Below are 14559 nucleotides of genomic sequence, written 5' to 3' on the forward strand. Positions count from 1 at the left end.
CTCCACTTTTTGGATGCCATTAGAATGTGGTATACACGTATATAGCGATGCAACATCGCATGTTAACCAGATCATATCTTCCTCCCAGTTAATCCCTTCAAATTTGGTAATCACTTCGGTAGTGTCTTTTAAATAAGATCTGGTGGATTTTACCAGAGGTTGCAAGAAAAAAACATAATTTATGTAAGAACTTACCAGATAAATTCATTTCTTTCATATTAACAAGAGTCCATGAGCTAGTGACGTATGGGATATACATTCCTACCAGGAGGGGCAAAGTTTCCCAAACCTTAAAATGCCTATAAATACACCCCTCACCACACCCACAAATCAGTTTAACGAATAGCCAAGAAGTGGGGTGATAAGAAAAAAAGTGCGAAGCATATAAAATAAGGAATTGGAATAATTGTGCTTTATACAAAAAAATCATAACCACCACAAAAAAGGGTGGGCCTCATGGACTCTTGTTAATATGAAAGAAATGAATTTATCAGGTAAGTTCTTACATAAATTATGTTTTCTTTCATGTAATTAACAAGAGTCCATGAGCTAGTGACGTATGGGATAATGACTACCCAAGATGTGGATCTTTCCACACAAGAGTCACTAGAGAGGGAGGGATAAAATAAAGACAGCCAATTCCTGCTGAAAATAATCCACACCCAAAATAAAGTTTAACAAAAAACATAAGCAGAAGATTCAAACTGAAACCGCTGCCTGAAGAACTTTTCTACCAAAAACTGCTTCAGAAGAAGAAAATACATCAAAATGGTAGAATTTAGTAAAAGTATGCAAAGAGGACCAAGTTGCTGCTTTGCAGATCTGGTCAACCGAAGCTTCATTCCTAAACGCCCAGGAAGTAGATACTGACCTAGTAGAATGAGCTGTAATTCTCTGAGGCGGAATTTTACCCGACTCAACATAGGCAAGATGAATTAAAGATTTCAACCAAGATGCCAAAGAAATGGCAGAAGCTTTCTGGCCTTTCCTAGAACCGGAAAAGATAACAAATAGACTAGAAGTCTTACGGAAAGATTTCGTAGCTTCAACATAATATTTCAAAGCTCTAACAACATCCAAAGAATGCAATGATTTCTCCTTAGAATTCTTAGGATTAGGACATAATGAAGGAACCACAATTTCTCTACTAATGTTGTTGGAATTCACAACTTTAGGTAAAAATTCAAAAGAAGTTTGCAACACCGCCTTATCCTGATGAAAAATCAGAAAAGGAGACTCACACGAAAGAGCAGATAATTCAGAAACTCTTCTAGCAGAAGAGATGGCCAAAAGGAACAAAACTTTCCAAGAAAGTAATTTAATGTCCAATGAATGCATAGGTTCAAACGGAGGAGCTTGAAGAGCTCCCAGAACCAAATTCAAACTCCATGGAGGAGAAATTGACTTAATGACAGGTTTTATACGAACCAAAGCTTGTACAAAACAATGAATATCAGGAAGAATAGCAATCTTTCTGTGAAAAAGAACAGAAAGAGCGGAGATTTGTCCTTTCAAAGAACTCGCGGACAAACCCTTATCTAAACCATCCTGAAGAAACTGTAAAATTCTCGGTATTCTAAAAGAATGCCAAGAAAAATGATGAGAAAGACACCAAGAAATATAAGTCTTCCAGACTCTATAATATATCTCTCGAGATACAGATTTACGAGCCTGTAACATAGTATTAATCACGGAGTCAGAGAAACCTCTATGACCAAGAATCAAGCGTTCAATCTCCATACCTTTAAATTTAAGGATTTCAGATCCGGATGGAAAAAAGGACCTTGTGACAGAAGGTCTGGTCTTAACGGAAGAGTCCATGGTTGGCAAGATGCCATCCGGACAAGATCCGCATACCAAAACCTGTGAGGCCATGCCGGAGCTATTAGCAGAACAAACGAGCATTCCCTCAGAATCTTGGAGATTACTCTTGGAAGAAGAACTAGAGGCGGAAAGATATAGGCAGGATGATACTTCCAAGGAAGTGATAATGCATCCACTGCCTCCGCCTGAGGATCCCGGGATCTGGACAGATACCTGGGAAGTTTCTTGTTTAGATGAGAGGCCATCAGATCTATCTCTGGGAGCCCCCACATATGAACAATCTGAAGAAATACCTCTGGGTGAAGAGACCATTCGCCCGGATGCAACGTTTGGCGACTGAGATAATCCGCTTCCCAATTGTCTACACCTGGGATATGAACCGCAGAGATTAGACAGGAGCTGGATTCCGCCCAAACCAAAATTCGAGATACTTCTTTCATAGCCAGAGGACTGTGAGTCCCTCCTTGATGATTGATGTATGCCACAGTTGTGACATTGTCTGTCTGAAAACAAATGAACGATTCTCTCTTCAGAAGAGGCCAAAACTGAAGAGCTCTGAAAACTGCACGGAGTTCCAATATATTGATCGGTAATCTCACCTCCTGAGATTCCCAAACTCCTTGTGCCGTCAGAGATCCCCATACAGCTCCCCAACCTGTGAGACTTGCATCTGTTGAAATTACAGTCCAGGTCGGAAGAACAAAAGAAGCCCCCTGAATTAAACGATGGTGATCTGTCCACCACGTTAGAGAGTGCCGAACAATCGGTTTTAAAGATATCAATTGATATATCTTCGTGTAATCCCTGCACCATTGGTTCAGCATACAGAGCTGAAGAGGTCGCATGTGAAAACGAGCAAAGGGGATCGCGTCCGATGCAGCAGTCATAAGACCTAGAATTTCCATGCATAAGGCTACCGAAGGGAATGATTGAGACTGAAGATTTCGACAGGCTGTAATCAATTTTAGACGTCTCTTGTCTGTTAAAGACAGAGTCATGGACACTGAATCTATCTGGAAACCCAGAAAGGTTACCCTTGTTTGAGGAATCAAAGAACTTTTTGGTAAATTGATCCTCCAACCATGATCTTGAAGAAACAACACAAGTCGATTCGTATGAGACTCTGCTAAATGTAAAGACTGAGCAAGTACCAAGATATCGTCCAAATAAGGAAATACCACAATACCCTGTTCTCTGATTACAGACAGAAGGGCACCGAGAATCTTTGTGAAAATTCTTGGAGCTGTAGCAAGGCCAAACGGTAGAGCCACAAATTGGTAATGCTTGTCTAGAAAAGAGAATCTCAGGAACTGATAATGATCTGGATGAATCGGAATATGCAGATATGCATCCTGTAAATCTATTGTGGACATATAATTCCCTTGCTGAACAAAAGGCAATATAGTCCTTACAGTTACCATCTTGAACGTTGGTATCCTTACATAACGATTCAATAATTTTAGATCCAGAACTGGTCTGAAGGAATTCTCCTTCTTTGGTACAATGAAGAGATTTGAATAAAACCCCATCCCCTGTTCCGGAACTGGAACTGGCATAATTACTCCAGCCAACTCTAGATCTGAAACACAATTCAGAAATGCTTGAGCTTTCACTGGATTTACTGGGACATGGGAAAGAAAAAATCTCTTTGCAGGAGGTCTCATCTTGAAACCAATTCTGTACCCTTCTGAAACAATGTTCTGAATCCAAAGATTGTGAACAGAATTGATCCAAATTTCTTTGAAAAAACGTAACCTGCCCCCTACCAGCTGAACTGGAATGAGGGCCGTACCTTCATGTGAACTTAGAAGCAGGCTTTGCCTTTCTAGCAGGCTTGGATTTATTCCAGACTGGAGATGGTTTCCAAACTGAAACTGCTCCTGAGGACGAAGGATCAGGCTTTTGTTCTTTGTTGAAACGAAAGGAACGAAAACGATTGTTAGCCCTGTTTTTACCTTTAGACTTTTTATCCTGTGGTAAAAAAGTTCCTTTCCCACCAGTAACAGTTGAAATAATAGAATCCAACTGAGAACCAAATAATTTGTTTCCCTGGAAAGAAATGGAAAGTAGAGTTGATTTAGAAGCCATATCAGCATTCCAGGTCTTAAGCCATAAAGCTCTTCTGGCTAAGATAGCCAGAGACATAAATCTAACATCAACTCTAATAATATCAAAAATGGCATCACAGATGAAATTATTAGCATGCTGGAGAAGAATAATAATATCATGAGAATCACGATTTGTTACTTGTTGCGCTAGAGTTTCCAACCAAAAAGTTGAAGCTGCAGCAACATCAGCCAATGATATAGCAGGTCTAAGAAGATTACCTGAACATAGATAAGCTTTTCTTAGAAAAGATTCAATTTTTCTATCTAAAGGATCCTTAAACGAGGTACCATCTGACGTAGGAATGGTAGTACGTTTAGCAAGGGTAGAAATAGCCCCATCAACTTTAGGAATTTTGTCCCAAAATTCTAACCTGTCAGGCGGAACAGGATATAATTGCTTAAAACGTTTAGAAGGAGTAAATGAATTACCCAATTTATCCCATTCCTTAGCAATTACTGCAGAAATAGCATTAGGAACAGGAAAGACTTCTGGAATAACCGCAGGAGCTTTAAAAACCTTATCCAAACGTATAGAATTAGTATCAAGAGGACTAGAATCCTCTATTTCTAAAGCAATTAGTACTTCTTTAAGTAAAGAGCGAATAAATTCCATCTTAAATAAATATGAAGATTTATCAGCATCAATCTCTGAGATAGAATCCTCTGAACCAGAAGAGTCCAAAGAATCAGAATGATGGTGTTCATTTAAAAATTCATCTGTAGAGAGAGAAGATTTAAAAGACTTTTTACGTTTACTAGAAGGAGAAATAACAGACAAAGCCTTCTTTATGGATTCAGAAACAAAATCTCTTATGTTATCAGGAACATTCTGCACCTTAGATGTTGAGGGAACTGCAACAGGCAATGGTACATCACTAAAGGAAATATTATCTGCTTTAACAAGTTTGTCATGACAATTATTACAAACAACAGCTGGAGGAATAGCTACCAAAAGTTTACAGCAGATACACTTAGCTTTGGTAGATCCAGCAGGCAGTGGTTTTCCTGTAGTATCTTCTGGCTCAGATGCAACGTGAGACATCTTGCAATATGTAAGAGAAAAAACAACATATAAAGCAAAATAGATCAAATTCCTTATAAGACAGTTTCAGGAATGGGAAAAAAATGCCAAACATCAAGCTTCTAGCAACCAGAAGCAAATGAAAAATGAGACTGAAATAATGTGGAGACAAAAGCGACGCCCATATTTTTTGGCGCCAAATAAGACGCCCACATTATTTGGCGCCTAAATGCTTTTGGCGCCAAAAATGACGCCACATCCGGAACGCCGACACTTTTGGCGCAAAATAACGTCAAAAATGACGCAACTTCCGGCGACACGTATGACGCCGGAAACGGAAAAGAATTTTTGCGCCAAAAAAGTCCGCGCCAAGAATGACGCAATAAAATGAAGCATTTTCAGCCCCCGCGAGCCTAACAGCCCACAGGGAAAAAAGTCAAATTTTTTTAAGGTAAGAAAAAATATGATAATTTAAAGCATAATCCCAAATATGAAACTGACTGTCTGGAAATAAGGAAAGTTGAACATTCTGAGTCAAGGCAAATAAATGTTTGAATACATATATTTAGAACTTTATAAATAAAGTGCCCAACCATAGCTTAGAGTGTCACAGAAAATAAGACTTACTTACCCCAGGACACTCATCTACATGTTTGTAGAAAGCCAAACCAGTACTGAAACGAGAATCAGTAGAGGAAATGGTAAATATAAGAGTATATCGTCGATCTGAAAATGGAGGTAAGAGATGAATCTCTACGACCGATAACAGAGAACCTATGAAATAGACCCCGTAGAAGGAGATCACTGCATTCAATAGGCAATACTCTCTTCACATCCCTCTGACATTCACTGCACGCTGAGAGGAAAACCGGGCTCCAACTTGCTGCGGAGCGCATATCAACGTAGAATCTAGCACAAACTTACTTCACCACCTCCCTTGGAGGCAAAGTTTGTAAAACTGATTTGTGGGTGTGGTGAGGGGTGTATTTATAGGCATTTTAAGGTTTGGGAAACTTTGCCCCTCCTGGTAGGAATGTATATCCCATACGTCACTAGCTCATGGACTCTTGTTAATTACATGAAAGAAATCTACATATTTTGAGAGCTTATCTGTGATGGACCCAATCCCGGAGATTATTGGTCTACCGGGCGGGTTTTTTTGGTCCTTATGTACTTTCGGAAGATGGTATATGATTGGTATATTTGGTTGTGGAGTATATATATATTTATATTCATCATCGTTTAATATCCCTTCCAATTTTGCTTTGCTTAGTAATTTATTTAACTCTTTATTAAAATTTTCAGTTGGATCTGTTAATAAAATTTGATAAGTATCTTCGTCCCCTAATAATTCCATAGCCTCTTTTAGGTAATCTTCTCTCTTTTGGATTACTATCCCCCCGCCCTTATCAGCCGGGCGGATAATAATTTCTCTATTGTCACCCAATTTTTTCAGGGATTTCCTTTCCAAAATACTTAGGTTATCATTGTGTTTATTAATAAATTTATTTTCATCTTTAAATTGTTCCTCTATTTCTTTGAATGTTAATTTATTAAAAGCCGATATATATTCTCCTTGTGCTCCTACTGGGTTAAAAGTGGACTTTGCTTTAAAATCCGAATGCTGAATCGTCAGTTCATTCTCATGGGTGGATAAATTTAATATGTTTAAAAAATCATCGTTAAAATCTTCATTAGGTAAAATATGATCAATGTTTTCAAGATTTTTAAAAATATTTAGAGTCCCTAGATCCCCTGCCTCCAAATATTCCTTATTAGGTCTATCTCTATATTCTGGATTTTTTTAAAAATATCTTTTTAAAGTTAATTTTCTGACGTACTTGTGAATATCAACAAACATTTCAAATTTATTTGGTTTTGATTTTGGGGCAAAATTTAGTCCTTTTTGTAGTAGAGATATATCATTGTGATCTAAATCTATTTGGGCTAGATTAAAAATATCTTTTTTGGCTTCCCCTATTCTTTCCTTATTTTTCCTGCTAGCCTGTATGAGTTTTCCTGCTCTATTTCCCCGTCTTCTTTTTCTAAAGACCTTTTTCTTTGTTTTGTTCTGTCTTGTTGTAGTGGATTGTGATTTTTTGCCTGATCTGGGCCTAAAAAATGTTTTTCCTCATATATATTTTTAGGTTTGGCCCCATTTCTTTCCCAATTAAACATAGTTGTACTGTTCTCATTATAAAAGGGTGAATCGGTTTTGCTGTGATTCATCCCTTGTCTTGCATCATTCCTTTCCCAGTTTGATGTTGTCCTATAGCTATCTCTATGTGCAAGAGGGGCAAATCTATTAAAATTTGAACCTTGTCTATTGTAGTTATTTGCTGTATTGGCATTATCTCTATGGCTATTTCTACGTCTCCATTGTAAGGGCTGATTATTGAAATTACTATTATGATTATGATGGTAGCTATAGGATTCATTTGAGCTATCATAATTCTTATTCTGGTAATGGAAACTTTCCTCAGTATTCAATTGTCTATAATGGCGTGACTCAAATGGTACGGAGTCGGGGGAAACGCGTCGGGCATCCGAACAAAAGACTTTGCAGGAAAGCAGTTAAAGAATACTGTTCAGCACTAGCGTTACTAAGACTGGGGTGACAGGATCCGGAACACCGCCGCCCACTTAGTCTTGTTGTAAACGGAGAGGAGAAGGACCAACTATCTCCCTGGTGCTGCAGGAGCTGCGATAATCCTAACGAGCATATGCTCTCAATGCTGACTTTTAACTTTTATCTAGTAAGTGTTTTTAACCGTGTGTTTCACTAGTATAATAAAACCCTACACTTGAATCGTGCCTTGTGCGCCTGTCTTTTCTTTCATTTCATGTAACCATATCTGAGCCGGGACCAGTGGGATTGCTGGCTGCGACCAGGCGGCACTACAGTGGCACTGCAATCAAAATATTTTTTGCTCTTCTACGGTTCAATTGAACATTATCTCCTATAAACTCAGGAATATTCAAGGAACTTATAAATATCTTCTGTCATTAACACCTAAGGTACTGTTACATAGAACTGCAAAAGACCAATTTTCTCAAGTCCCAGTACAATCCTAAAGTATCAAATTTCAGATCAATTGGCTGCTATTATTTTATATATATGGACTTTTTTAAATCATAGATGGTTTAACACATATCTCTTTTAGGAATAAGGGGATTTGATTAGTTATTTCAGAATCAGGGAATATTTGTATTTTTTAACATATCTTTTTTTTCATTCAGTTTTATTCATTGTATTTTAATTTTTATCTAGACAGCTTTTAAATATTTTCAAGGTTTTTCAAATTTTCGGATAAGTAACTCATATACCATCACAGTGGTGACAATAGATAACAAATAATATTAAGTTGGCAACAACTATTTACATTTTTTATATAAAAATATTTGTTTCAGTACATGAGCGCATAAAATCATAACCAGTGTATTATTGAGCCTGAACAACAGAGGGCATAAGAAGGAATCCACTATAGTTTAGTTTTGAAAACCTTTTTTTAATTATGTTTACTTTATTTTTTTTGACTTGATAAAGACCAAGAACCCTCCAACTTCCTTAAAGTAGTAGTCTTGATTGGCTGTTTAGAAGCCATTTTATACAAACTCTCGTAACGGCTTGCACTCTCAAAGTGGACTGGGAAGTTATCTGATACCCCTAAATGCAGTTTCAGAATAAAACTTGTGCATTTTAAAAAGCAATAAACAAGAAATGAGTGACTGGAGCTGAATACAGGCATTGATTATTACTATAAAAGGGAGGAGGAGTTTTCTGAGGTAGGGGAGGGGTCTTCCTGAAAACATTACAAACTATTATTAGTAGTGTGTGGTGTTTGCTGTTTACAAGGGTAACTTTTGGGATTATTTATTATTAAAAACATTAATTATTATTAATCTATTATTGTACAGAGATACTACTAAACCTTTCTTGACTACAGAATTGACTTGGGGAAGCACCATTTATGCTCGTAGATACACACAATAGCATGAAAAATGAAGTTTGTCATGAGACCATCTAGATAGTTTCTTTAGAATATTCTTTTTTCCTGTAACTAACCAGAGCTCTCAATCGTGATGAGGACATAGCAGAAGCTTTTTTCCCCTTAAATTTAGGCCCTCTTCAAGCAGAACCCTTTTTCTGCAAGAATCTGACACAGTCCAAAATTCCATATTGTAGATTATGTTAGGATTCTGATAATCTTACTAGGAAGGGGTAAAGTACAAAATAAATTAAGTACATTTCTTCTAATTACCCAAGAGTAAAGAATAGTTTGTTAGCGATGACCAACTTACTGTTTCACTAGGCAGGCTTTTTATTTCATTGTTTGCAGGGTCTGTATTTACGCTTGAGGTAGATTCTTTCTGCACATTTTCATTCATTTTTTCCTTTAGTTCCTTGTCAGTTAATTCCTTTATTTTGTTCCTTCCAATCAGCTTTTCTAGGTCACGTGCTAGGACATTCAAATTTTTTTTTACATTTTTTCCACCCGTAACTAAAATATCAGGGTGATGCTTCGACTAAAAAACAAAAAAAAACAAAGAAAAACTCTCACCATTATACATTATTATATTATTACATTAAATACCCTCTCTTTTCAGAACTGGCATTAGCAGAGAAGATCTGGTAAGTACAGGCTACTTTATTTCAAAATGGTGGCATCCATTACTTTATAGAAAAACATAATTTATGTAATAACATACCTGATAAATTCATTTCTTTTCATTCCACAAGATAGTTACTGATGGAATATACATTCCTACCAGGAGGGGGCAAAGTTTCCCAAACCTCAAATGCCTATAAATACATCTCACACCTCACTCATACCTCAGTTTAACGTATAGCCAAGTTAGTGAGGTGTATAAGGAATAAAAGCATACAAAAAAACATCATAACCCCCAAAAAATGGGTGGGTCTTGGGACTCTCGCCACCATGAAAGAAATACATGTTTTCTGTCATATAGGTGGCGAGAGTCCACAAGCTAGTTACTGATGGGATATAATATCAAAGATGTGGAATTCCATGAGTAACTATAGAGGGATAAAATAAAAACAGTTATTTCTGTTGAGAAATTTAAAAAAAATAATTATTAAGTTTTCTTAATTCAAAAAGCATAAATAATAGGCACTAGAATCAAACTGAGGCAGCTGGCTGAAGAACCTTTCTACCAAAAGCTGCTTCTGAAGAAGCAAAAATACAAAAAACATAATTTATGTAAGAACTTAACTGATAAATGAATTTCTTTCATATTGGCAAGAGTCCATGAGCTAGTGACATATGGGATATACAATCCTACCAGGAGGGGCAAAGTTTCCCAAACCTCAAAATGCCTATAAAAACACCCCTCACCACACCCACAATTCAGTTTAACGAATAGCCAAGCAGTGGGGTGATAAAGAAAGGAGTAGAAAGCACCAACAAAGGAAATTTGGAAATAATTGTGCTTTATACAAAAAATCATAACCACCATAAAAAGGGTGGGCCTCATGGACTCTTGCCTATATGAAAGAAATGAATTTATCAGGTAAGTTCTTACATAAATTATGTTTTCTTTCATGTAATTGGCAAGAGTCCATGAGCTAGTAACATATGGAATATCAATACCCAAGATGTGGAGTCTTCCACTCAAGAGTCACTTGAGAGGGAGGGAAAAAATAAAAACAGCCATATTTTGCTGAAAAATTAATCCACAACCCAAAAAAATAAGTTTCTTTTCATTTTTGAAAGAAAAAAACTTAAATCAAAGCAGAAGAATCAAACTGAAACAGCTGCCTGAAGAACTTTTCTACCAAAAACTGCTTCCGAAGAAGCAAATACATGAAAACGGTAGAATTTAGTAAATGTATGCAAAGAGGACCAAGTCGCCGCTTTGCAAATCTGATCAACTGAAGCTTCATTCTTAAAGGCCCACGAAGTGGAGACTGATCTAGTAGAATGAGCTGTAATTCTTTGAGGCGGGCCTGACCCGACTCCAAATAAGCTTGATGAATCAAAAGTTTCAACCAAGAAGCCAAGGAAATAGCAGAAGCCGTCTAACCTTTCCTAGGACCAGAAAATAAAACAAAGAGACTGGAAGTCTTCCTGAAATCTTTTGTAGATTCCACATAATATTTCAAAGCTCTTACCACATCCAAAGAATGTAAGGATCTCTCCAAAGAATTCTTAGGATTAGGACATAAGGAAGGGACCACAATTTATCTACTAATGTTGTTAGAATTCCCAACCTTAGGTAAAAATTGAAAAGAAGTCCGCAAAACTGCCTTATCCTGATGAAAAATCAGAAAAGGAGACTCACAAGAAAGAGCAGATAGCTAAGAAACTCTTCTAGCAGAAGAGATAGCCAAAAGAAAAAAACACTTTCCAAGAAAGTAGTTTAATGTCCAAAGAATGCATAGGCTCAAATGGAGGAGCCTGTAAAGCCTTAAGAACCAAATTAAGACTCCAAGGAGGATAAATTGATTTAATGACAGGCTTAATATGAACTAAAGCCTGTACAAAACAGTGAATATCAGGAAGTATAGCAATCTTTCTGTGAAATAAAACAGAAAGAGCGGAGATTTGACCTTCAAGGAACTTGCAGACAAACCCTTATCCAAACCATCCTGAAGGAACTGTAAAATTCTAGGAATTCTAAAAGAATGCCAGGAGAATTTATGAGAAGAACACCATGAAATGTAAGTCTTCCAAACTCTAGAGACAGATTTACGAGCTTGTAACATAGTATTAATCACTGAGTCAGAGGAACCTCTATGACTTAGAACTAAGCGTTCAATTTCCATACTTTCAAATTTAATGATTTGAGATCCTGATGGAAAAAACAGACCTTGAGATAGTAGGTCCGGCCGTAAAGGAAGTGGCCAAGGCGGGCAACTGGACATCCAAACCAGATCCGCATACCAAAACCTGTGTGGCCATGCTGGAGCCACCAGCAACACAAAAGACTGTTCCATGATGATTTTGGAGATCACTCTTGGAAGGAGAACTAGAGGCGGGAAGATGTAAGCAGGATAATAACACGAAGGAAGTGTCAGTGCATCCACTGCTTCCGCTTGAACATCCCTGGACCTGGACAGGTATCTGGGAAGTTTCTTGTTTAGATGAGAGGCCGTGAGATCTATCTCTGGAAGACCCCACATCTGAACAATCTGAGAAAAAACATCTGGATGGAGAGACCACTCCCCTGGATGTAAAGTCTGGCGGCTGAGATAATCCGCTTTCCAATTGTCTACACCTGGGCTATGCACCGCAGAGATTAGACAGGAGCTGGATTCCGCCAAGTATTCGAGATACTTCTTTCATAGCTTGGGGACTGTGAGTCCCACCCTGATGATTGACATATGCCACTGTTGTGATATTGTCTGTCTGAAATCAATGAACGGTTCTCTCTTTAATAGAGGCCAAAACTGAAGAGCTCTGAGAATTGCACGGAGTTCTAAAATATTTATTGGTAATCTCGCCTCTTGAGATATCCAAACCCCTTGTGCTGTCAGAGATCCCCAAACAGCTCCCCAACCTGAGAGACTCGCATCTGTTGTGATCACAGTCCAGGTTGGCCGAACAAAAGAAGCCCCTTGAACTAAACGATGGTGATCTATCCACCATGTCAGAGAGTGTCGTACATTGGGATTTAAGGATATTAATTGTGATATCTTTGTATAATCTCTGCACCATTGATTCAGCATACAAAGCTGAAGAAGTCTCATGTGAAAACGAGCAAAGGGGATAGCGTCCGATGCTGCAGTCATGAGACCTAAAACTTCCATGCACATAGCCACTGAAGGGAATGACTGAGACTGAAGGTGCCGGCAGGCTGCAACCAATCTTAAACGTCTCTTGTCTGTTAGAGACAGAGTCATGGACACTGAATCTATCTGGAAGCCTAAAAAGGTGACCCTTGTCTGAGGAATCAAGAAACTCTTTGGTAAATTGATCCTTCAACCATGTTCCCGAAGAAACAACACTAGTTGATTTGTGTGAGATTCTGCAGAACTTAAAGACTGAGCTAGTACCAAGATATCGTCCAAATAAGGAAACACCGCAATACCCTGTTCTCTGATTACAGAGAGTAGGGCACCCAAAACATTTGAAAAGATTATTGGAGCTGTTGCAAGGCCAAATGGAAGAGCAACACATTGGTAATGCTTGTCTAGAAAAAAGAATGTCAGAAACTGATAATGTTCTGGATGAATCGGAATATGAAGGTATGCATCCTGCAAGTCTATTGTGGACATATAATGTCCTTGCTGAACAAAAGGCAGAATAGTCCTTATAGTCACCATCTTGAAAGTTGGTACTCTTACATAACTATTCAAAATTTTCAGATCCAGGACTGGTCTGAATAAATTTTCCTTCTTTGGGACAATGAATAGATTTGAATAAAACCCCAAACCTTGTTCCAGAAGAGGAACTGGCATGATTACCCCTGAAGACTCCAGGTCTGAAACACACTTCAGGAAAGCCTGAGCTTTTACTGGATTTACTGGGATACGTGAGAGAAAAAATCTTCTCACAGGAGGTCTTACTCTGAATCCTATTCGATACCCTTGAGAGACAATGCTCTGAATCCATTGATTTTAAAGAGATTTTACCCAAATATCCTTTAAAAACCTTAATCTGCCCCCTACCAGCTGAGCTGGAATGAGGGCCGCACCTTCATGCGGACTTAGGGGCTGACTTTGGTTTCCTAAAAGGCTTGGATTTATTCCAATTTGAGGAAGGCTTCCAATTGGAGGCAGATTCCTTGGGGGAAGGATTGAACTTTTTGTTCCTTATTCTGACGAAAGGAACGAAAACAGTTAGAAGCCTTAGATTTACTCTTACGTTTTTTTATCCTGAGGCAGAAAAACTCCCTTTCCCCCAGTAACAGTTGAAATAATAGAATCCAACTGGGAACCAAAATAAATTATTACCTTGGAAAGAAAGAGATAGTAATCTAGAATTAGATGTCATATCAGCATTCCAGGATTTAAGCCACAAAGCTCTTCTAGCTAAAATAGCTAAAGACATGGATCTAACATCAATTTTGATAATATCAAAAATAGCATCATAAATAAAATTATTAGCATATTGCAGTAAGCGAATAATGCTATATAAGTCAGAATCCAATTCCTGTTGTGCTAAATTCTCCAACCAGAAAGTTGATGCAGCCGCAACATCAGCCAAAGAAATTGCAGGTCTAAGAAGATGACCTGAATATAAATAGGCCTTCCTTAGATAAGATTCAAGCTTCCTATCTAAAGGATCCTTAAAGGAAGTACTATCTTCCATAGGAATAGTGGTACGTTTAGAAAGAGTAGAAATAGCCCCATCAACTTTGGGAATCTTTTCCCAAAACTCTATAGATTTTGCTGGTAAAGGATACAATTTTTTTAAACCTTGAAGAAGGAATAAAAGAAGTACCTGGCTTATTCCATTCCTTTAGAAATCATATTAGAAATAGCCTCAGGAATCGGAAAAACCCCTGGAAAAACCACAGGAGGTTTAAAAACAGCATTTAAACGTTTATTAGACTGAACGTCAAGAGGACTGGTTCCCTCAATATCCAAAGTAATTAACACTTCTTTTAAAAAAGAACGCATATACTCAATTTAAAATAAAT

General features: G+C 37.7%; 1 protein-coding gene across 1 annotated transcript in view; it reads right to left on the reverse strand.

Moving 5' to 3' along the window:
- Positions 1–14559, reverse strand: part of LOC128660489 (uncharacterized) — an 808651-nt gene that overhangs the window by 233938 nt on the left and 560154 nt on the right. The window contains exon 9 of the mRNA XM_053714366.1: positions 9256–9480. Within this exon, the coding sequence (XP_053570341.1) occupies positions 9256–9480 (225 nt within the window). The remainder of the gene's footprint in view (positions 1–9255; positions 9481–14559) is intronic.

The sequence above is a fragment of the Bombina bombina genome, chromosome 5 (assembly GCF_027579735.1).
Source record: "Bombina bombina isolate aBomBom1 chromosome 5, aBomBom1.pri, whole genome shotgun sequence".
NCBI lineage: Eukaryota > Metazoa > Chordata > Amphibia > Anura > Bombinatoridae > Bombina > Bombina bombina.